Source organism: Bufo bufo, chromosome 5 (assembly GCF_905171765.1).
Source record: "Bufo bufo chromosome 5, aBufBuf1.1, whole genome shotgun sequence".
In the NCBI taxonomy this organism is placed as follows: Eukaryota; Metazoa; Chordata; class Amphibia; order Anura; family Bufonidae; genus Bufo; species Bufo bufo.
In genome coordinates this window covers 559307213-559329945 of record NC_053393.1, presented here as the reverse complement: position 1 = coordinate 559329945, position 22733 = coordinate 559307213, and the positions used below count along the sequence as shown (strand labels likewise).

Genomic DNA, 22733 nt, shown 5'->3' with positions numbered 1-22733 from the left:
CTTCAGAGATTTCTTTCAGAAAAAGAATCGCCACTTGCTGCACATTTCACTAGTAAAGAATGGGTTTTAAAACTTACTTGTGTGACATATTCAACATGCTCGATGACCTCAATCTGTCACTTAAGGGGAGAATGACGGCTGTCTTCAAGTTGGTAGATAAAGTGGCTGCATTCAAAGCGAAACTGGAATTGCGGGGACGGCGAGTGAAAATAGGGATCTTTGACATGTTTCAAACATTTAACAGGGATTTTGGAAAAGACTGAGCCTGTGCCTTCGTTCTCCCAGCTGCTGCACGCTCACCTATCTCTGCTTTTAAAGAGTTTGAGCGTTATGTTCCAACCACACAAGACTTGCGAACTAGGAAGGAATGGATCCATGACCCATTTGTGAACAAGCCTGGTGAGGCAACCTTGTCCGTGCTAGAAGAAGATCCACTGCTTGAGATTGCAAACGATGGCGGCCTTAAAAGTATGTTTGAGACGTCAAATCTCGCAATGTTCTGGATTAAAGTCAAGGCAGAACATCCTGAGATCTCCACAAAAGCGCTGAAGACTCTGCTGCCATTTCCAACATCTTATCTTTGTGAAACAGGGTTTTCTGCAGTAACAGCAACCAAAACAAGATTACGGAGTAGACTGGACATAGTAGACAGGGAATTCACCCCTAGATGGAACTGTCATCGTTGCCCAGTGCTCCCACTGATTCTGCATTATGGTGAGTTGAGTCCCATTTTTTTCACAGGTCTCAAAACAAATATTTTTTCAAGAGCTGTCTTGGTTATTCCACGTAATCTTAGTTTTTTTGGTGCGCTGAATCCGAAAATGACCTCTATTTTGTCATAGGACTTAACGATTTCTGACAATTTAGGTAACTATGTTAAATAAGGCAATACCTCAAAATAAATGGAAATAGACATAAAATTCAAGTTTTATTAATTTTTTTTTCATGAAAATCCTTTTTTGAACTGAAATGAGCTCACCTACACACACTAAACTCGATTCTTCTTCCCTGTGAGGCTCCTCTTGGTGCATTTACGCTTGCGAGTAGCATCTGGAATGTCTCTCTGAAGCATCCAACAGTAGTCTGCCATTATTGTAATGCTCCATTTTCCCTGATATCTCCCTTCCATCTCTTTGATGTCTTGGTGGAATCGTTCACCTTGTTCCTCACTCACAGCTCCCAAATTTTCAGGAAAGTAGTCAAGGTGGGACTGGAGGAAATGCACTTTCAAACTCATCAGGCAACCTAAAGCTTGAAATGCTATCGGCATTAGTCCAACGATTTTTTTGTAGTGAGGATCTTTGTTATTACCTAAATATTTCTGTACGACTTCTTTAAATGCAATCCACCCTTCTGTTTTGAGGATCCATAATGGTATTGACAAACTCTTGATCAACTATAAGCCTTCTAATGTCTGGGCCGACGAACACACCTTCCTTCAATTTTGCCTCCCACAGGCCTGGAAACTTGGTGACCAAGTATTTGAAGCATTCTCCATCTCTTGGAAGTGATTTTACGAATTGCTTCATCAATCCCAATTTTATGTGGAGAGGTGGTAGAAGAACTTTATGGGAAGGTACCAAAGTTTCTCGGCTGCCAACTCTTCTTTGTCCAGTGATTTTTATTTCGGTCTCGACTGTCCCATAGACACAGAAAACAAGGGTATTCGGTATACCCAGCTTGTTGCCCGAACAGCATTCACAAGACCTTCAAGTCCCCACACACTTGCCAACCATGGTCTTCATATTTAAGTTTACGAAGAACCAATTCCACGTTCTCGTAGGTTTCCTTCAAGTGTACGGAATGCCCTACATGTATGGAAGCGTAAAAACCACCGTTGTGGAGTAAAATTGCTTTGAGACTTCTTTTTGAAGAATCTATAAAAAGACGACATTGCTCTGAATCATATTGGATTTTAAATTGACCTATCAGACCTTCGACATCGATGCAATAAACCAACTTGTCTTCCTGGGTAAAGTAAGGAACGAACTCCTTTTCACGATGTCTGAACCATGAAGATGACACGCCACGCCTGGCAACAATAAATTCCTGCTTTTCAGCCTTGATCAGAGTTACTCAGCGGCATCTTTGGGAAGATTCAAATCTCTTACCAAATCATTCATCTCCTCCTGAGAAAACAATTTTGGTCTTGTATCATCTTCAAAGTCAGAACTTGATTCGTCATCTGGTTCAGGTATGACTTCACCTTCATCGGAGCTTGGTATCTCTTCCAAGGTAGCAGGGGGCTTGGGTACTGGTATATCTGTGCCATGGGGGATGGGACGAATTGCTGAGTGAAGATTGGGGTATGAAATGGAATGCTTCCATTTGGAATTAAACCCTTTCATATCGCATGAACAAAAGTAACAGTCGTCACGATGGTTCTTTTGCTCTCGCCATACCATAGGAATCCCATAACGGAAAGATTTTGTCTTAGCCTTGAACCAGTATCGGAGGTCCTCAACACACCGTTTGCACACTTTATGAGGCACCCAAACTTTTTCTTGATCTCCAATTTTTAGTCCAAAGTATGCGAAATATACTTTTTTCACAAAGTCTGTAATATTCTGCGGTTGCTTCAACACTGTATATTCACCACAGATGAAACAGAAACTGTCTGGCGAATGAATACACTTTCACGGATCCATAACATAACGGTTGAAGAATGACGAGCTAACATGAACTGCGATGAAAAAGTGCCTAAAACAGCCTAGAACCAAGAACCTGATGATGATCTGTGCACAAGTGTGGACTGCAGGAGAGAGCAGCCCTGACGAGACGTCACAGTGCTGCCCCCTGCACTGACCGGAGCTGCTGCTATCTGCCCTGTGTCTCCCTCCCACTGGATTCTTCAGGAAAGATTAACCCCTTCTACCATTAGAAGCACAGACTCAGGGCTGAGGCTTGCACATACAGCATGCTGCTGAGTATCCCAGTAGTCAGACATGTCACTCAGAGCAGCACTTGTATTCACCCCCTTTGCACTGTGTTATCTGTGGTGTTACATAGGACTGCAGGTGACATCTACTATATTATCTGTACTCAGAGTTATCACTGTGTAAGGGACCCACTGAGACTTTATGCACAAGGGCCCACGTGAACCTGGAGCCGGCCCTGACATTGAGATCCTGGAGATAAGATCCAAATCTGTTCATACAGTTCTCAGGAAGGAACAAGGGGAAGAAGGTCTCAGAGACCACCTTGGCGAGGTGGCTGAAGACTGCAATCCAATAATTCTGTAATTCGCAAAGAGTTCCTGGTCCAGATGGAATTAAAGCCAATCACACCAGGGCCTTTTTCGTTCCATGGGCAGAGAGAGCAGAGGCATCTACTGATCAGATCTGCAGAGCATCGCCTCGGGCAAGCGTTATTACAGACTGGACATCTAATACAATCAGGAGTTAGCCCTTGAGAGATTTGACCCAGACTCTATTCTCCCCCAACCACATGCTTATCTGGTATCGCTCCATGTGGTGCTGTCATGGAGGATGTACTGAAAAGTAGAAATGAGTCCAGTAATTGTCTGCCATGACCCCAGCCTTACTTTCCTTCCCATGGTTTGTATTACATTGGTAATGAGTAAATACATATTTAGTTGCATCCATCCTGGTGTAGTATTTCAGAAAACACTGGAGGGAGATGGTGAGAGGAGCCTTGTAACCTCTCTGTGGTCCTGTCCCTGCAGAAGACTAGAAGGGCAATCTCCATGTGGTGCTGTCATGTCGGACTCCAGAGAAACCAGTCGCTGGTAGAATTCCTACTTCTTAATTTGTGGGATAATCCCTTTAAAGAGGTTATCCAGCCCAATTATTTAACAGACCCCTTCAGAGTGGCTGGATTCATACTTACCTGATCCCTGCTGGTGGGTTCCAGCTCCATCGATACATGGGCACCTCTGCAGATCCCGGGTCTCTGAGAATCAACATCCAGTTGACAGGGCAGGGGAACACCTGCCACCCATGCACCTGCTCCAGTCCTTGGCTGCAGCAGTTGCACCCAACTACCACCGGGGGTCCGCCTCTCTGAAGGGGTCTATTACACAAGTTTAAAGTTGGATAACTCTTTTAATGATCTTTTGTAGGCATCTAAAACATTCCACTCAACTTGTCCGACTGCCCTGTAATTCACAATATTTGTTTCACACATTTTGAATCAGGATGAAGATCTGAACAATATTAACGCTACAGAGACAGATGTGAGGGGCGATGAGGAATACAAGGAGGAGATCCCTACAGATCAGAGCCCAGGTGAGTAGTGACCACTAAATGAAGCAGAGACGAGTCTGTAACCGTAATGACCCTGAACTGGACTTCCCCTATAGCAGGCGCCTTTCCTAGTTACTAACAGTGTCCCCCAGTACTCAGATACCCTCAGGACTTACAGTAGGACCAAACTGTGTAACAGCCGGACCGTCCCATGAAGAATGAGCAGAGCTGAACTAGAATCAAGGCAGGACAGACTGAAACTCTGGACTGCACTGCATTCTGGTGTCCAAATCAGGAATATGTAAGATGTCCACATGTGTGTCGTCCATACAGGCCCCACCTTCTGGTTTCATCTGAAAATTTTTGATTATTGGGCTGCCATACCTCTAATAGGGGGTAGGTTTCCTGGCCCTCCTGACACCTCGGTTGCATACAATGACTTATTGTTATAATGCTAGAGTCAATTATTCAATTTTTCCCTTCCCCACGACAGCACCACAGAGAGAGGATCCGCCCCAAGAGACAGGAAACCTGCAGAATAAAAAGGTGGAGCCTCTCTCCAACCTCAGTGGTTTCCTGTCCCTGGAGCGGGAGACCTGCAGTTTTCCTTTTAGGTACCGCTAGCCTAGGAGATCCCAGAAATGTTCTGGAGGGCTATGTGGTAATACCTGCCGGGGTCTATCACGCCATAGTTTTGGGCTGACAGGACCCTAGGAACCGGGGAGGGTCTGGGCCCTCTGTCCGGTTCTTGCGGCAGGTGCGTGGGCCCCTCAGTGGAGTAAGGCCATGCGACATTAGTAGCCCAGATGCATGGGTAAGAGGAAGCAGCCCATAGGGGTATTGCATTCCACTGCATGATCACGGATCCATGGAGGGTCTGCCTCATGGGAACATGTATTCCGGTGCATTCTCCGGCATGCGCCTCAGATGAGGAAGAAGGAGCTTAGATCATGCAGCTCCCATGGCTGTGAAAGAAGGTACTCCTTATAATGACTACTTAAGTTACACAGCAAATATTTGGGTTGTCTGCCTCATGGCTTTAGGGCCTAGTTGTCTGCCTCTTGGCTTTAGGGCCTGTCTGCCTGCCTCATGGCTTTAGGGCCTGGTTGTCTGCCTCTTGGCTTTAGGGCCTGGTTGTCCGCCTCTTGGCTTTAGGGCCTGGTTGTCCGCCTCTTGGCTTTAGGGCCTGGTTGTCCGCCTCTTGGCTTTAGGGCCTGGTTGTCCGCCTCTTGGCTTTAGGGCCTGGTTGTCCGCCTCTTGGCTTTAGGGCCTGGTTGTCCGCCTCTTGGCTTTAGGGCCTGGTTGTCCGCCTCTTGGCTTTAGGGCCTGGTTGTCTGCCTCTTGGCTTTAGGGCCTGGTTGTCCGCCTCTTGGCTTTAGGGCCTGGTTGTCCGCCTCTTGGCTTTAGGGCCTGGTTGTCCGCCTCTTGGCTTTAGGGCCTGGTTGTCCGCCTCTTGGCTTTAGGGCCTGGTTGTCCGCCTCTTGGCTTCGGGAGGACTGAATAACTGTCTTCAGGCCTTCTTTCCTGAACGTCTCTGTTATGTTGGTTTTTCTGATTACTGATGCCTGTATGGCTAAAGGTCTTTCCATATATGCCTGCTTGGTGGAATGTCTTGCGTTTTTTCCTGTAGGTCGGCTGAACGCCTGTAGCATCTTTTTGCCGGGTCGGCTGAGTGGGATGAACGCCTGTTGCGTCTATACTTGTTTGGCTTGCACCTACAGCATCTGACTGGTCGGCTGAATACCTGTAGCTTTTATGCCTGGTCACCTAAACGCCTGTAGAGTCTATGCCTGGTCGACTGAATGCCTGTGAGCCTGTGCCTGTCTAGCCGGCTGCTTTTGAGCCTGTGCCTGTCTGGCTGGCGGCCTTTGAGCCTGTGCCTGTCTGGCTGGCGGCCTTTGAGCCTGTGCCTGTCTGGCTGGCGGCCTTTGAGCCTGTGCCTGTCTGGCTGGCGGCCTTTGAGCCTGTGCCTGTCTGGCTGGCGGCCTTTGAGCCTGTGCCTGTCTGGCTGGCGGCCTTTGAGCCTGTGCCTGTCTGGCTGGCGGCCTTTGAGCCTGTGCCTGTCTGGCTGGCGGCCTTTGAGCCTGTGCCTGTCTGGCTGGCGGCCTTTGAGCCTGTGCCTGTCTGGCTGGCGGCCTTTGAGCCTGTGCCTGTCTGGCTGGCGGCCTTTGAGCCTGTGCCTGTCTGGCCGGCGGCCTTTGAGCCTGTGCCTGTCTAGAAGTGGTAGCTGCAAATACAGTGGAGGAGTTTAAGCATGCATGGGATAGGCATAAGGCCATCCTTCATATAAGATAGGGCCAGGGGCTATCCATAGTATTCAGTATATTGGGCAGACTAGATGGGCCAAATGGTTCTTATCTGCCGACATATATTCTATGTTTTCTATGTTTATAGCTGGCTGCCTTGAACCTGTGCCTGTCTGGCTGGCTGCCTTGACAGGGCTCAAGATAGCGACCAAAACGGTCGCCAATGCACCTTAAAATTTACAGATGGCGACAAGACTTTGTAGTCTTGTCACCATTTGCGACTGTACCGCCGTGCTCCTGCGCAGCCTACGTTCTCTTCACTAGCACAGTGGAGAAGGAGGGAGTCCCTCCCTCTCCACTGTGACGCGGCCGCCACTGCCACCAATGGGGAGATAGGGAGGAGGAGGGAAGGAGCTGTGGCCACTGCACCACCAATGAATGTAAAACATATTAATACAAGTGTCGGCAGCGGTATACCAGACCCGGCACCTGGCCTCAATAACAGGGCATGCGATCCGTGACAATTAACCCCTCCGGTGCCACATCTGAGGGGTTAATTGCCACGGATCGCATGCCCCGTTATTGAGGCCGGGTGCCGGGTCTGGTATACCGCTGCCGACACTTCTATAAATGAGTTAAAAAGGACCTTTCATGGGTCCAAAGAATATAAACTTAGTAGCAGGATACATAGAGCGGCGCCCAGGGATCTAAGTGCACTTACTATTATTCCTGGGCACCGCTCCGTTCGCCCGCTGTGGCCCCCGGTATTTTCAACATTCAGAGCAAGGAGGAGACGCCAGTGTCTCTCCGTCTCCATGACAGCAGCGCTGTCCAATCGCAGCTCAGAGCCAGGGAGGTTTTTTAATAGTAAGTGCACTTAGATCCCTGGGCGCCGCTCTATGCAGCCTGCTACTTAGTTCATATTCTTTGGACCCATGAAAGGTTCTCTTTAATTACATTCATTGGTGGTGCAGTGCGCTCTCCCAAAGCCCCTCCCTCCCCCATTATCACTGGCCACAACCCCCCCATTGTTATATGGTGGCCATGGTCCCATCCCCTCCATTGGTGGCAGTGTCAGATTACACTGCTGGGGCTCAGATCGTTACCATGGCAGCCAGAATGCTACTGAAGCCCCGGCTGCCATGGTAACCTCCCTGCTGCTGTGTGTACTATGCACAGGGCAGCAGGGAGAGTGTGAGCTCCTAATTACCCTGATAGAGCTCTATTAGGGTGAATAGCACAAGGGATGAAAAGATCCAGGTTCTAGTCCCTAAGGGAAGAAATTGTTAAATAAAAAGTAAAAAAAAAACGCCAAAATACTAAATAATATATAAAATTTACAAACAATAAAGAATAAACATATTACATTTGCCACGTCCGAAAAAGTGTGAGCTATTAAAATATTTTAAAATATTTCCACTCGGTGAAGGCCGTAACAGAAAAAAAAACTCAAAACTGCGCAATTCGCCATTTTTAGTCACCTTGTTCCCCAGAAGATGTCCCTGGATGTGAGAACTATGTGGTGCTGTATTCTCCTATATGTAGAGCTGGCTCACCACTGTCACCTGCGTCTCATCTTCTCCAAATCCTTTTTTTTAATTTATATGCATTTTAAATTTGGCGACTAAAAATTTTTATTTGGCTCTTACATTTTTTAGTTTAGGAGCCACAGGCTCCTGGTTATTTGTTTTGAGTCTGGAGCACTGCTTGAGCCTGTGCCTGTCTGCAGGGCCGCCTTTGGGCCTGTGCCTGTCTGTCTGGTTGCTTTTAAGCCTGTACCTGTCTGTCTGGCTACCTTTGGGCCCGTGCCTGTCTGGCTGGCTGCCTTTGGGACTGTGCCTGTCTGGCTGGCTGCCTTTGGGACTGTGCCTGACTGGCTGTCTGCCTTTGGGACTGTGCCTGACTGGCTGGCTGCCTTTGGGACTGTGCCTGTCTGGCTGGCTGCCTTTGGGACTGTGCCTGTCTGGCTGGCTGCCTTTGGGACTGTGCCTGTCTGGCTGGCTGCCTTTGGGACTGTGCCTGACTGGCTGTCTGCCTTTGGGACTGTGCCTGACTGGCTGTCTGCCTTTGGGACTGTGCCTGTCTGGCTGGCTGCCTTTGGGACTGTGCCTGTCTGGCTGGCTGCCTTTGGGACTGTGCCTGTCTGGCTGGCTGCCTTTGGGACTGTGCCTGTCTGGCTGGCTGCCTTTGGGACTGTGCCTGTCTGGCTGGCTGCCTTTGGGACTGTGCCTGTCTGGCTGGCTGCCTTTGGGACTGTGCCTGTCTGGCTGGCTGCCTTTGGGACTGTGCCTGTCTGGCTGGCTGCCTTTGGGACTGTGCCTGTCTGGCTGGTTGACTGCCTTTTTTTGAGTCTTTGTCTGGTGGCCTCATGTACCTAGGGAGCGGTTTGCTTCTGTGTTATGCTTGCTGGGATGACTGCTCTTGCTGTCTCCTTCTGCCGCTGAGTTTATCTAGTGTGTTGATCAGCGGACAGCTCCACATGGCCAACTGCTTCTACGAGATTTAAGTATAATGTCCGGTATTAAAATTCCTAGAATGTTATTTATCCGACCCTTTTTTCTTTGGGTTCGGACCTCTAGTTAGCTTTTAGATTCCCTATGCTTCCATCTGGGTGTCCTTACCTTTCATTACTTTTGGAGATGCCTTATACGTTACCTAGGGGTAACTAAGGATTGGAGAAGTCCTCCGCGCTTTTCCTTTATGGCATAAATAAGGGTAAGGCTGCCTCGAAGAGTTCACTAGCCGGATAGCTTAGGTCATTTTTTCTCTAACTGGGGCACAGCTGGCGAACGGAGCGGCGCCCAGGAATAATAGTAGGTGCAGGGAGATCCCTGGGCGCCGCTCTACATGTCCTGCTAACTTAACGAAGTCCAAACCCATATAAACAAGGTCCTCCTATCATTGGTGGTGCAGTGCGCCCTCTCCTCCTCCGCCCCTCTCTCCTCATTGGTGGCAGTGGCGGCAGCAGCACAGGGGGAGGGAGAAATTGCTTCCTTTTCCCCTGTGCTGCCGAGAGAGCATGAGCGCGCTGACAGCAGCGCAGGCCAGTATCTAAAAAATGGAAATCCCGGTATCGTATCGATACCGGGACAAAAGTATCGATTGGGTATCAAAATTTCGATACCCGCAACAACCTTAGTATAGATGCTCATAGGGCTGCACGATGAATCGCGATAATCGGCAAATGCGATATGGCGATTTGGCCTACCCGAAAATGCCGCGATTATATATGAAGGGGCCCCGCGCACATAACTGGCTTTGTGTGTAAAGTATTTTACTAGTGTAAAGCATAAGATGCCTACGGACCGCGGCAGATGTCAGCTGTTTTAACCCCTTCCATGCCTACGGACCGCGGCATGGAAGGGGTTAAAACAGCTGACATCTGCACAGATGTCAGCCGTTTGAATCAGTGTCAGCAATGAGCTGACACTCTGATTCAACCGCTCGGTCATCCTGAGAATAAACGGGGGGCGGGTGGAAGATCGCGCACCCGCCCCCCACACTGCTGCCCGCCTCCCGCACCGCCCGCAATCCTCCCTCCCCGCTGCGCCCGCAGGCACAAAAACACAGAGGGCTGCAGGGGTTAACATCGAAATCCAGGCACTTTGAGGTTTCTGATCCCTGCGGTCACAGACAGCAGAGATCAGAAACTTGCATAAGCGCTACAAACCACAGGTCCGAATTGACCTGCAGTTTGTATCGATCGGCAATGCGGGGGGCTCACAGGACCCCCCTAGGCATTGTCACAGGGTGCCTGCTGAATGATTTCAACAGGCACCATGTTCCGATCACTGCCGGCCGTGCGGAAGTGATCAAAGCTACACAGGACGTATGAGTACGCCCTGTGTCCTTAAGTATCGAGACATCAGGGCGTACCTGTACACCCTGTGTCCTTAAGGGGTTAAGGCAATGTAATTATGAGTTTCTCACACCGGTTCCTTTGCCATTTCTGAGATATAACACAAACTGGTCCCACATCACATTATCAGTATTGGTTATGGACTTGGCCCCTTCTTATTCCTTCTGCTGTAACATTGCCATCAATTGTTGTATGCTGTTCATGGACGGGGGCAGCGTCTCCTCCTCCTTCTGACGCCGGGCAAAGAATCTTTTTCGCACTATTCTGTTAGATCACAGATGCCCAACTTGCGGCCCTTCAACTGTTGCAAAACTACAACTCCCAGCATGCCTGGACAGCCTACAGCTATTAGGGCATGCTGGGAGTTGTAGCTTTGCAACAGCTGGAGGGCCGCAGATTGAGCCTCCCTGTGTTAGATGATTGATCTCCAGGATGTGAGGGCCATTCTGCTTTTAGGTGTGAGGTCACATTACACAATTGGACAGCCCTCTTGTCAGTTATGAATTTTGATAGCTGCCTTCAATTTGTAAAATATTATATTAAAAATAATTTTAAAAATGTTTTGTTCTTGGTAGATGACTGTACTGGGCGCTTGGAGAAACATCTCATATCTACATATTATAATGCAGATGATCCATGTGTCATATCAGATACATATGAAGAGCGTGCCATTATCCCAGATGTACCCTCGGACCTTCACAGCAAAAATGTATCATCTCATCCTTTAAAACCGTTCCGATCTTCTAATTCATCACATACTCTTACTCAGAATGAAATTCACAGAAGAGGTTCTGGAACCCAAAGAGCTCAGAAAAAGATGTATTCATGCTCAGAATGTGGCAAATGTTTTACTTGGAAATCAGGCCTTCTTCAACATCAAAGACATCACACAGGAGAGACGCCGTATTCATGTTCAGACTGTGGGAAATGTTTTACTAAGAAATCATCTCTTGAAGACCATCATAGAATTCACACAGGAGAGACGCCGTATTCATGTTCAGAATGTGGTAAATGTTTTACTAAGAAATCATCTCTTGAGGGCCATCAGAGAATTCACACAGGAGAGACGCCGTATTCATGTTCAAAATGTGGCAAATGTTTTACTCAGAAATCAATTCTTGAGAGACATCAGAGAATTCACACAGGAGAGAAGCCATATTCATGTTCAGAATGTGGCAAATGTTTTACTCAGAAATCAGTTCTTGAGAGCCATCAGAGAATTCACACAGGGGAGAAACCATATTCATGTTCAGAATGTGCTAAATCTTTTACTAAGAAATCATCTCTTGAGGGCCATCAGAGAAGTCATACAGGAGAGAAGCCATATTCATGTTCAGAATGTGGTAAATCTTTTACTCAGAAATCACATCTTAAGACCCATCAGAGGAGTCACACAGGAGAGAAGCCATATTCATGTTCTGAATGTGGCAAATGTTTTACTCGGAAATCATCTCTTGTTCAACATCAGAGAAATCACACAAGTAATTCTAAATCCTTCCTGTAAAATATGCCATAAAGGTGGCCAGCAGCCAAGATGGCTGAACGTGTTTGAGCAGAGCTCCGAGGCCGGCGCAGCACTACAGGGTAAATCCTGATAATCACCCGCCATTACCAGCACAGCAGACCTCCCTGGAGGTGCCCTAATACTGTAAAGAAGCTACCGCACATCAGACTCACCTGACAGAGGTCTGGAGGGAGCGGCGCTAGCACCAGAAGCACGCGCGCCCGGGGAGTGGGCTGAAGAGCAGACATATTCAGCGCAGTTTCGCTGGTAACGAGGGGAGAGGCATGGGGAAAGGATCCGGAGCTGGCAGAGAGAAGGGGAGAGAAAGAAAGACGGGGTGCGGTTGGAACTGCGTGCCCCCGCCAGTCGGTCATCTTGTTGGCTCCTCGGCAGCACCAGGAAGGGAGAGGGAGCCCTGAGCAACGCAGTCTTCAAGCACAGAGGAGACTCCAGATCCCCATAAAGAATAAGGTGCGACTAAGTCCTCTATCCCAATTGCTGGAACTCTAATCCTACATTTAGAGTGCAAGACAAATCCAAAGATAATTCCTGCACACTCCTCTGGCAGGCATCTTAGCCACAAGAAAGCACATAAACCTTTTTTTTTCCATTTACGTTCCGTTTTTGCGTACCGTATACGGAACCATCTATTTCAATGGATCTGCAAATTAAATGGAAGGCACTCCGTATGCCTTCCGTTTTCGTTTTTATGTTCCGTTCAAAGATAGAAAATGTCCTATTATTGTCCGCATAACGGACAAGGATAGTACTGTTGTATCAGGGGCCAGCTCTTTTCCGTTCCGCAAAAAACTGAATGCACGCGGACGTCATCCGTATTTTTGTGGATCCGTTTTTTATGAACCGCAAAATACTGAAAAAGCCATACAGTCGTGTGCAAGAGGCCTAAGATATATAAGCGCTGATAACAGCCTAGCCTAAGATATAATAACCCCTAAATCAAGATAATAATGGGGCACCAAAAAGCACAAAGTGAGGCAGATAAATTGAGAGAATTTGCAAGACAACCAGATGAAACGTCGCGGTATACTAGGGCTAGCACTGCATCAGATACTGCAGCCCCTGCAACAGCTCCTGAGGCAACTCATGATGAACCCACCCTTAAGCAAGTAACAGCACAAGTCCTAGAAGCCATCACTGCATGCAAGACTTCTCTTACAGGGAAATTGGATGAAGTCAAGATTGATCTAGGCCTCCTGCGTCAAAACATGCACAACTTGCAGGACAGAGTCCAACACACTGAAGAACGCATATCACGCATAGAAGATGCCACGGCCTTTGTTCCTAGATCCATATCCGAGCTTATCACCAAAGCAGAACTCTGGAAACAGAAAGCAGATGACTTGGAGAACAGACTCTGTAGAAACGATATAAGAATGATCGGATTGCCTGAAAGAGCAGAGGGCCGTACACCGGATGAGTTTATAGAAATTCCAGTCCACAAATACTGTGTCTCCAAGAGACACATCTTACACCTGATACAGCTATACCCTTAAAGAAGCCTTGGGTACAGTGGACCGCGCACTCCTACCATTCCTCCTCCTCAAGGGGGCTGTCCCTGCTAGTACACAAACAATTAACATAGGAGGCAAAAGACCTAGTCATTGATACAGAAGGCAGATATGTCTTTATTCACGATCTTATTGACAATGTACAGTATGTTTTACTAGGCGTCTATAACCCTCCCTTTGGTCCAATACAGATTTTACACCTTGCGGCTCTTTTGTCGCCGCTTACCCACATGCCAAAGTAATTTGCATGGGAGACCTAAATATGATGTTGGATCCTTCGCTGGATCGACTTTTAGACGTGGCAGGCCCATCAAATACAGGGAGCCCCTTGCAGCTTAACAAATTTTTAACAGAATTCCGGTGGCACGATCTCTGGAGATCTAAATATCCCAGGTCTAGAGCATATTCCTACCACAGTAGCAGTCACAACTCCTTAACTAGGATAGATCATATGCTAGGCAATGATATAGTATTGTTAAACCTTCGTTCCATTACATACCTGCCCCGGGAAATATCGGATCATTCGCCAATACTAGGCACACTTATACATAGTGTTCCCTCAATAATGTACAGAATGAACATACATCTGTTCTGGCTGACCCTCATGGGCTCAACAGATGGAATCTTCCTAAAAACGCATGAAAATGAATTCAACACCGTTCTTGTGTGGGACACATTAAAGGCGTTTCTACGAGGACGGGGCCTACAGGAGGTTGCAGAGCCTACATTAAAAGATATAATGGCAGCCATAGCAATCTGTAATGCCACCCTCAAGAGCCTAAACATTCAATTTGGGAGCCTTAAAGAGGATCTTTCTATAATACGTCTTAACCTCCATAAAGTTGCAGAACGTACTACTAAAGTAGAGCGCAGGGTTTAAGAATTAGAGGAGGGAGCTAAACCACTGCAAAAGGCAGCCAAAGTTACCACGAAAGTTATGCAAAAACAGACGATCTAAAAAAAACGGTCACTCCGGAACAATATTAGGCTGATTGGGGTGACATAAAAAGCAGAAGGCTTTAATGCCACAGAAATTATTGAAAAATGGTTAGCCGACAAGTTTAAAGATAAAGGCCTCTCCTCTCTGTATGCAATTGAGTAAGCTCACCGTGTTCCCACAAGACCTTTACCACCTGGTCGCCCACTTCGTTTGATCTTGCAAAAATATTACATTATAAGGACAGAGACAGTATACTAAAGCAGTCCTGGGACCATCCGGAGCTTATAATCAATGGGACAAAGATCTCTATTTTTCCAGATTATTCATCCGAAGTACAGAAGAAAAGAGCTCGCTTTGTGGATATAAAAAGACGACTTTGTGGATTACAAGTACAATATTCTATGATGTTTCCAGCCAAGCTGCGGGTGGTAGCCTTAGGATCTACATCGATCTTTGAAGACACGGATTTGGAACTGTAATGGCTAGAGAAGAATGAACGGCAGTTTAGGAACCAGAGTCTGGACACTTGAAGTGGTCAACGGCGGTGTGGATCTCAACCCTTCAGTCGGGGACTAAAATCTCCTGAAGGGTACTAACTATGGACTACTCGAGCACATTGTCGGGGACGTCCTAATACAGGAGCATGAGTAGTACAGGTTATCTGCACTCTGGGGCGAGTCCATTACTCGCCAATGATCTGGACTGGAGTATGTTGCAGAAAAAGTGGGGTTGTGGATGGTGGGCACTTTCCGGTATTGACTTGTTAGTAAGGATGGTGATGCGCTACAGTAGGAGGCAGGTATGGTTGTGTGGCAGACATTTATATAAACTTAAAATATGCAGTGGCGCCAGTGACCAAGGTGATTAGTTGGAATGTGCGGGGAATGGCGGAGGTAACCGAAAGACAGCATTTTTTAATATTTAATGTGATACCAGCCAGCAATCTGTTGTCTACAGGAGACACATATGACCAAATCGAGAGTGCAGATGATTCAGAAATCTCGGATTGGTTACTCTGTGCACTCGGTCTTCTCTGCACAATCCAGGGGAGCTAGCATACTGATTATTAAAAATGTGCGCTTTGAATGCCTGAGGGAATCAGTGGACCCAGAGGGTCGGTTCGTATGTGTTTACTGTCTACTCAATGGACTGAGAATGGTGCTGGTGACCATATATATTCCTCCGCCATACACCTCGACACCTCTGAGACTGGTGCTGGAGTTTATGGCGGGAATATTCGGATATCCCGTGTTTGAATATTGGGGATTTTAATAATGTAGTGAATAAGTCCCTGGATAAATGTAGGATGACGACGGGAGTGGAAACTGGAGTTGATACCCCCTTTGGTAGACTGTTAAGGGAGGTGGGACTTATGGGTGTATGGAAGGAAGCTCACGACAGGGAAAAAAAATATTCCTGCTGTTCATCCACGTATATGTCTCTATCTAGGATAGATTTAGGGTTGGTAAACTCATACATGTACCCGCTAGTGAACAAGTCAGAATATTTAGCTAGAACACTGTCAGATCATTCGCCACTATGTATTGAATTGGACATGTCCAAGAATGCCAGACCGGGGCCTAGAGTATGGCGTCTTAACGCATTTTGGCTGACACTAATGGGAGAGATGGAGGAGGTGAAAACTGCACTGACTGAATATTTTTACCTAAACCGAAATATGGTCTCTATCCATTCAAGATGGAAGGCCTCTGAATATTTTGAACTAAACCGAAATTCGGCCTCTATCCATTCAGGATGGAAGGCCTATGAATATTTTGAACTAAACCGAAATACGGTCTCTATCAATTCAGGATGGGAGGCCTCGAAAGCTTACTAGAGAGGGATTTGAATTAAATCCATTAGTAGGATTAAATCTAAGTCTAGGGAAATGGACGCCCGAGTACATGCTGAAATGCAAATAGCGGAAGCAGCTTTTACTCAAACTCCAACCGTAGAAAATGGCGCTAGAATGCGTGGTGCACAGGAAGCGCTGCAATGTCATTTATATTCATATTGGGAATCCTGGGAAATTTTTATTCATCCCTAGATTAGTCACAAACGTCATGCTCCGATTCAGATATTGTAGAATTTTTGCGAGAGACTGATATCCCGCGATTGTCATCTGAGGCATGTTCTCTTTTAGATGCCCCATTAAAATGATAAGGCTCCAGGGTTAGATGGATTACCTGTCGAAATATAGAAGAAATAATCAGAAATTTTATTGCCGGAATTGTTGAAGGTATTTAACTATTCCTTGGAAATGGGCTGTCTACCGGCATCCATGCAAGAAGCTCTGATTGTAGTTTTGCCCAAGTCTGGGAAGGATCCGAGATTGACAGAATCTTACAGACCCATTTCTTTGGTATCCACGGATGTCAAGATCCTGGCAAAGGCCGTGGCCGCACGTTTGTCTAAAGTGATACTATCCGTTATTAATCCAGACCAGCCAGATTTTATGCCCCAGAAGTCAACTGCTATTAATATTCGCAGGGTCTTCGCTAGTTTACATTTCTCATCAGATAATATGGGGGACAGGGCCATCTTCTCTTTGGATGCAGCCAAGGCCTTTGATAGCGTGGAATGGCAATTTCTGTGGTGCAAGCTTAATTACATGTGGTTTGGGCAAAGATTTATCTCATGGGCAGTATAAATACCCCACATGTGACCCCATTTTGGAAAGAAGACACCCCAAGGTATTCAATGAGGGGCATGGCGAGTTCATATAAATTATTTTTTTTTGGCACAAGTTAGCGGAAATTGATATTTTTTTGTTTTTTCTCACAAAGTCTCCCTTTCCGCTAACTTGGGACAAAAATGTCAATCTTTCATGGACTCAATATGCCCCTCACGGAATACCTTGGGGTGTCTTCTTTCCGGAATGGGGTCACATGTGGGGTATTTATACTGCCCTGGCATTTAAAGCGTGAGAAGAAGTCTGGAATATAAATGTCAAAAAAAATTTACGCATTTGGATTCCGTGAGGGGTATGGTGAGTTCATGTGAGATTTTATTTTTTGACACAAGTTAGTGGAATATGAGACTTTGTAAGAAAAAAAATAATAAAAGAAATCAATTTCTGCTAACTTGTGCCAAAAAAATGTCTGAATGGAGCCTGACAGGTGGGTGATAAATGACAGGGGGGGTGATCAATGACAGGGGGGGTGATCAATGACAGGGGGGTGATCAATGACAGGGGGGTGATCAGGGAGTCTATATGGGGTGATCACCCCCATGTAAGGCTCCATTCAGACGTCCGTATGTGTTTTGCGGATCCGATCCATGGATGCGTGGATCCGTAAAACACATACGGATGTCTGAATGGAGCCTTACAGGGGGGTGATCACCCCATATAGACTCCCTGATCACCCCCCTGTCATTGATCACCCCCCTGTAAGGCTCCATTCAGACGTCCGTATGTGTTTTGCGGATCCGATCCATGTATCCGTGGATCCGTAAAAAACATACGGACGTCTGAATGGAGCCTTACAGGGGGGTGATCAATGACAGGGGGGGTGATCAGGGAGTCTATATGGGGTGATCAGGGGTTCATAAGGGGTTAATAAGTGACAGGGGGGGGTGTAGTGTAGTGGTGCTTGGTGCTACTTATTACAGAGCTGCCTGTGTCCTCAGCAAAAAGGGACACCAGAGGACCAGGTAGCAGGTATATTAGACGCTGTTATCAAAACAGCGTCTAATATACCTGTTAGGGGTTAAAAAAATCACATCTCCAGCCTGCCAGCGAGCGATCGCCGCTGGCAGGCTGGAGATCCACTCGCTTACCTTCCGATCCTGTGAGCGCGCGCGCCTGTGTGCGCGCGTTCACAGGAAATCTCGTGTCTCACGAGATGACGCACGGATGTGTCCAGGAGGAATGACTCGACCGCCTCCAGGACGCAACCGTGCGTTAGGCGGTCCGGAGGCGGTTAAAGTGGCTATAGGTCACCTGCTATATGTAGCTAGGAAACTAATTGCTCAGCATTGGATACAGGCTACACCTCCCACATTTGGAGAATTTAAATGCAAAGTTAATACTATGCTTGTCTATGAAAAGGCTGCTTTTCAAAAAAGAGGATGTCCTCTCAAATATGAGAAGTTATGGGAGCCTTGGCAGACATATGTGCGTTTATTTATTTATTTTATGCATTTTATATACCGCTACTATATTCCGCAGCGCTTTACAGACATTATCATCCAACTGTCCGCAATGGGGCTCACAATCTAAGGTCCCTATCAGTATGTCTTTGGAGTGCGTTTAAATAGTAATGTAGTCTAGAGAAGAAGCTAATACCGGGAAGGGGGAGGGGGGAAGTTATGGGCATCGGGTTTCATGCCAACACCTTTTTAATACAACAATACTCATGTGAAACATCATTCATGTTGTGAATGTAAGTTTATTTTATGAAATATAATTGATTTTGTCATGTATATTTACATATTGAAATAACAATAAAAAACTGATTTAAAAAAAAAATAAAGCGTTTCTACGTGGGGCAGTACATTCTAGCATATCCTACATTAAAAAAGACACAATGCTCAGAAATGGAGCTGGAGTCTCAATGCACCACACTGGAACAGCAATATATTCGTCTCCCGACTGAGGCCAACAGAAGTGCGTGGCTGCGGGCGGGAAGACAATACCTAGCGATACTCAAAGACAAAGCTGATAGGAAATTATTTTTTATTAAACAGACTGCTTTCGAACTTTGAAATCAATCTACTAAGCTACTGGCTCAGCTGATTTGACACGATTCGCCCTCTACGGCAATCTTAGCAGTTAGGAATCACGTGGGACAGGAATTTAATACTCAAGAAACAATTATCAGCACATTTACACACTTCTATCAAAATCTATATAGATCCAATATAGCAGCCTCCGAAACGGATAGAGCCACATACCGAGAAGGCATTTCTCTCCCTAAACTCACTACATCACAAAGTGCCCAATTGGACCAACCTATTTGTTTAGAGGAGATACTGCGAGTAATAGCAGACCTCAATAATGGGACATCCCCGGGCCCAGGCGTGATCCCCAAGGAAGTATATGCCAGATATGACGAGGTGTTAGCCCCCCAACTATCATTGGTCCATCACGACCAAACAGGCTTTATGCCAGGAAAGTCTAATACAGAAAACATAAGAAGGGTACAGGTGGTTACGCAGCTGGGATATTCCCTGAATGCAGACTGGGCGCTAGCCTCACTGGACACAGCCAAAGCATTTGACTCCATAGAATGGCCATACTTGTTTGGCTGCCTCCGAAGCTTTGAGTTTGGTCCTCAATTCCTCAGATGGGTCAGCATCCTTTGTAGCAACCCGGTAAGTAGGCTACTGGTCAACGGAGAATTATCGGAAAGTTTCCCCCTCCACAGCGGAACGAGACAGGGCTGCCCACTCCTATTTGCCTTGGCAATTGAAACCTTGGCCATTAGGGTGAGAAACAGTAATAACATAACTGGACTGACCATGGGAGAGAGGGAGGTTCTTCTATGACTATATGCTGATGATATGATCCTATATCTTCATCTGACTCGTTCCTTAGCAGTGCAGTAGCTTTGATAGATAAATTTGGGGATTATTCAGGTCTGAGAATTAAATGGGGGAAATCGGTGTACATGCCACTGGGCAGGGCCGAATGGAATGGCCCATGTCATGTTGCCCAGCTGAAAGTAGTGGACACATTTAAATATCTAGGAATCCAAATCACTAAGCGACACTCTCAGTCTCTATCCCTTAATATTTGCCCATTAATCAAGCAAATTCGGAACAAGTTTAAAAACTTGAAATCGTTACCCATCTTGGTGGCAGGACGCATTAACTTAGTCAAAATGATCATACTCCCAAAGGTTCTTTATGCTGTTCAACACTCGGAAACACCCATACCCAAATCAATGCTCAAAGAATTAGACTCCATGACTCGGGTCTTTATTTGGGGCAGATCCCGAGCTAAACATACACTGAAACGACCAAAGTTAGAGGGAGGTATAGCCCTACCGGATTATTCTATATATTACTTTTCTGGCCAGATACGGCTCATTAACACCTGGTTAACAGAAGACATACCAGCCGCTGAGCTGAGAGGACGCACATTGAAAGAGCTCTCCACACTCCTAGCCTTCAGTCAGCCATCACAGAGCCAAACCCAAGCAAATCGCCATAAAAAGTACATTTCCAGAACCGGAATACCCTCTGGGACAGATCAATATAACTTTTGTAGAAAATATTTGCAATCAAAAATCGCGGCCTGCACAGCAGCTGGAGCAGCGGCCCAAAGTAACAAGCCGGGACATGGTAAGCACGCCGCAAGCTTATAAAACAAGAAATAAGACTCCGAGAGACCATCGATCCCCTAATCAAGCTGTTTTAATATAATCAAAAAGACAACCGCTCTGTTATAATCAGGCCCGGAGCGCAGGCTCTGTGAGCGGGCGGAAGCGCAGATCTCCCCCGGCTGGAGCTGGGGGACAAGGCAGGCACGACCATAAGCCTTAAAGGCCCCACAAAGCATATTATTTGCACCTGTCACAGCCGGGAATAAAGATATAAGTACCAGAAGAGATCCACATAGAAAATATCAGCGCGGCCTATCCAACAATCTTAAGCGGCGGCCGCTCTTAACTCTGGAGCACAATATAATGCTCATTGTGCTGGGCTGACACGCTAGTTAACACAGAAGGGCTTCCGATTACACAATATACAGTTTTATTGTTCTTCTGGCAATCATTTTCACCAGAATAGTTCAGCTCTGGGGGTGGGCGAAGCTAGCTGTGCACCGAGTCGGACGTACCCCTGTAAGCTCTAAGTGAGTCATCTTTAAAGTGCACATATCTGCTGACTCCTTGGTCAAAAGCGGTGATTTTCACAGAGAAACTATATCCTGAAATGTTTCCCACCACTATGTGAAATCTGACAATATGCATATTTCCTTACGCTGTTCCTCAGTTATGTAGCTAATGTAGATCATACAGAGTGCATACCTCCATATACGTACCTCAGTGCTACAGTGGTTCATCTAAATACAGCCACAGTGTATGTGTCATGGATGGTGTTGCAGAAAGCTGGAACTTATAAATAAACATCCGACTGACTTGATCACAAACTAAGGAGCATATGGGTGAGCCCTATAAAACCCCTAGAGCTCTCCCTGACTGCTATGCCCATGCAAAGGTCTTTATGGTAGACTATTGCATGCCCACATACCTTATACTGTGTGACACCTGAAAACCCTATAATAGTGAGGGGACACGACCACCGGCTCCCTGCACTTAATACGGACGGAGTCAGGGTCACCTAGAATCAAGCCAGCAAGGAAACACAAATAAAGGAAAAAGACTTATCTGAGGAATCAGCAGTAGCAGTCTCCAGCAGTGAACAACTCATCCAGGAAGAAGTATAAACCGCAAAGTGAGGCAGTATGGGAGGGAATATAAAGGGAGACAATTAGTGTAAATAGGTGACAGCTGGGAGAAGGAAAGGAGATGACAAAGTGAAACCAAAACAAAGAACGTCATGCAAGAGTTAGAGAAGAACGTCTAACAGACCTTCTCACAGAACTGGCGGTGACCGTATGTAACAAAAATGGTTAAGGGACAACAGCTTGAAAAAGCCACAAAAGTTCCTAAAACTCCCAAAAAATCGTCAGACCCACAAAAACCCTTAAAATCTCATTAAATGGAGCAATACAGATCGTCAAAACAGAAAGAAAGAAAAAACATTGTTTCTAATACTGAAGAATGGTCTGACAGTGAAGAGGAAGAAGATGCATCCTCTGAACCAGAGAACATTCTCTTATTAAGTCTCTCCCAACAATAGACTGCATTAAAGATCGTCACAGGTGGAGGAGTCTACCTACCTACGCATTTTCTCATGCCAACTTCCTTTCCAAAAAATTAAAGGAACAGCAAAAAGAGACATATTCGCTTAGACTGCATCTAGATGACTTGGAGAACAGATCTAGAAGAAACAATCTGAGGATCAAAGGCCTACCGTATTTTTCGCCCCATAAGACGCACTTTTCCCCCCAAAAGTGGGGGGGGAATGCCCCGTGTCCTATGGGGTGAATGCTGCAATTTTACATCGTAGTCTGCGATGTACCAGCTTGACGGGGGAGGGAGGATGGGCCGGTGTCATGCAAATGCGGCGGGGCGGTGCGGTCACTGTACTCCGGCCCCGCCGCTCACTCACTGCTTTATTGCTTAAACATTTTATAATAATAGCTTTAATTGACATTCCGATCCCCAGTCCCATCTGTACAACCGTACTTACTAAATGTCCTGTAGCAGGCAGCGCAGGGCGGCCGGCCGGAACTCACTGACGTCACGTGCCTGCGCCGCCTACTTCATTCATAAAGTAGGCGGCGCAGGCACGTCACGTGACATCAGTGAGTTCCGGCCGGCCGCCCTGCGCTGCCTGCTACAGGACATTTAGTAAGTACGGTAGTACAGATGGGGCTG

General features: G+C 46.6%; 1 protein-coding gene across 2 annotated transcripts in view; it reads left to right on the top strand.

Annotated features, from left to right (window-relative positions):
• LOC121000859 (gastrula zinc finger protein XlCGF17.1-like) overlaps positions 1-22733 on the top strand; it is an 86997-nt gene that overhangs the window by 14808 nt on the left and 49456 nt on the right. Inside the window, exon 2 of one of the 2 annotated variants that reach the window (XM_040431596.1) lies at positions 10886-12423. The exons of the other annotated variant lie outside the window; for it this stretch is intronic. Within the exon in view, the coding sequence (XP_040287530.1) occupies positions 10886-11814 (929 nt within the window). The 3' untranslated portion in view covers positions 11815-12423. Of the gene's footprint in view, positions 1-10885; positions 12424-22733 lie in introns of those variants that run through there. 2 annotated transcript variants of the gene reach the window in all.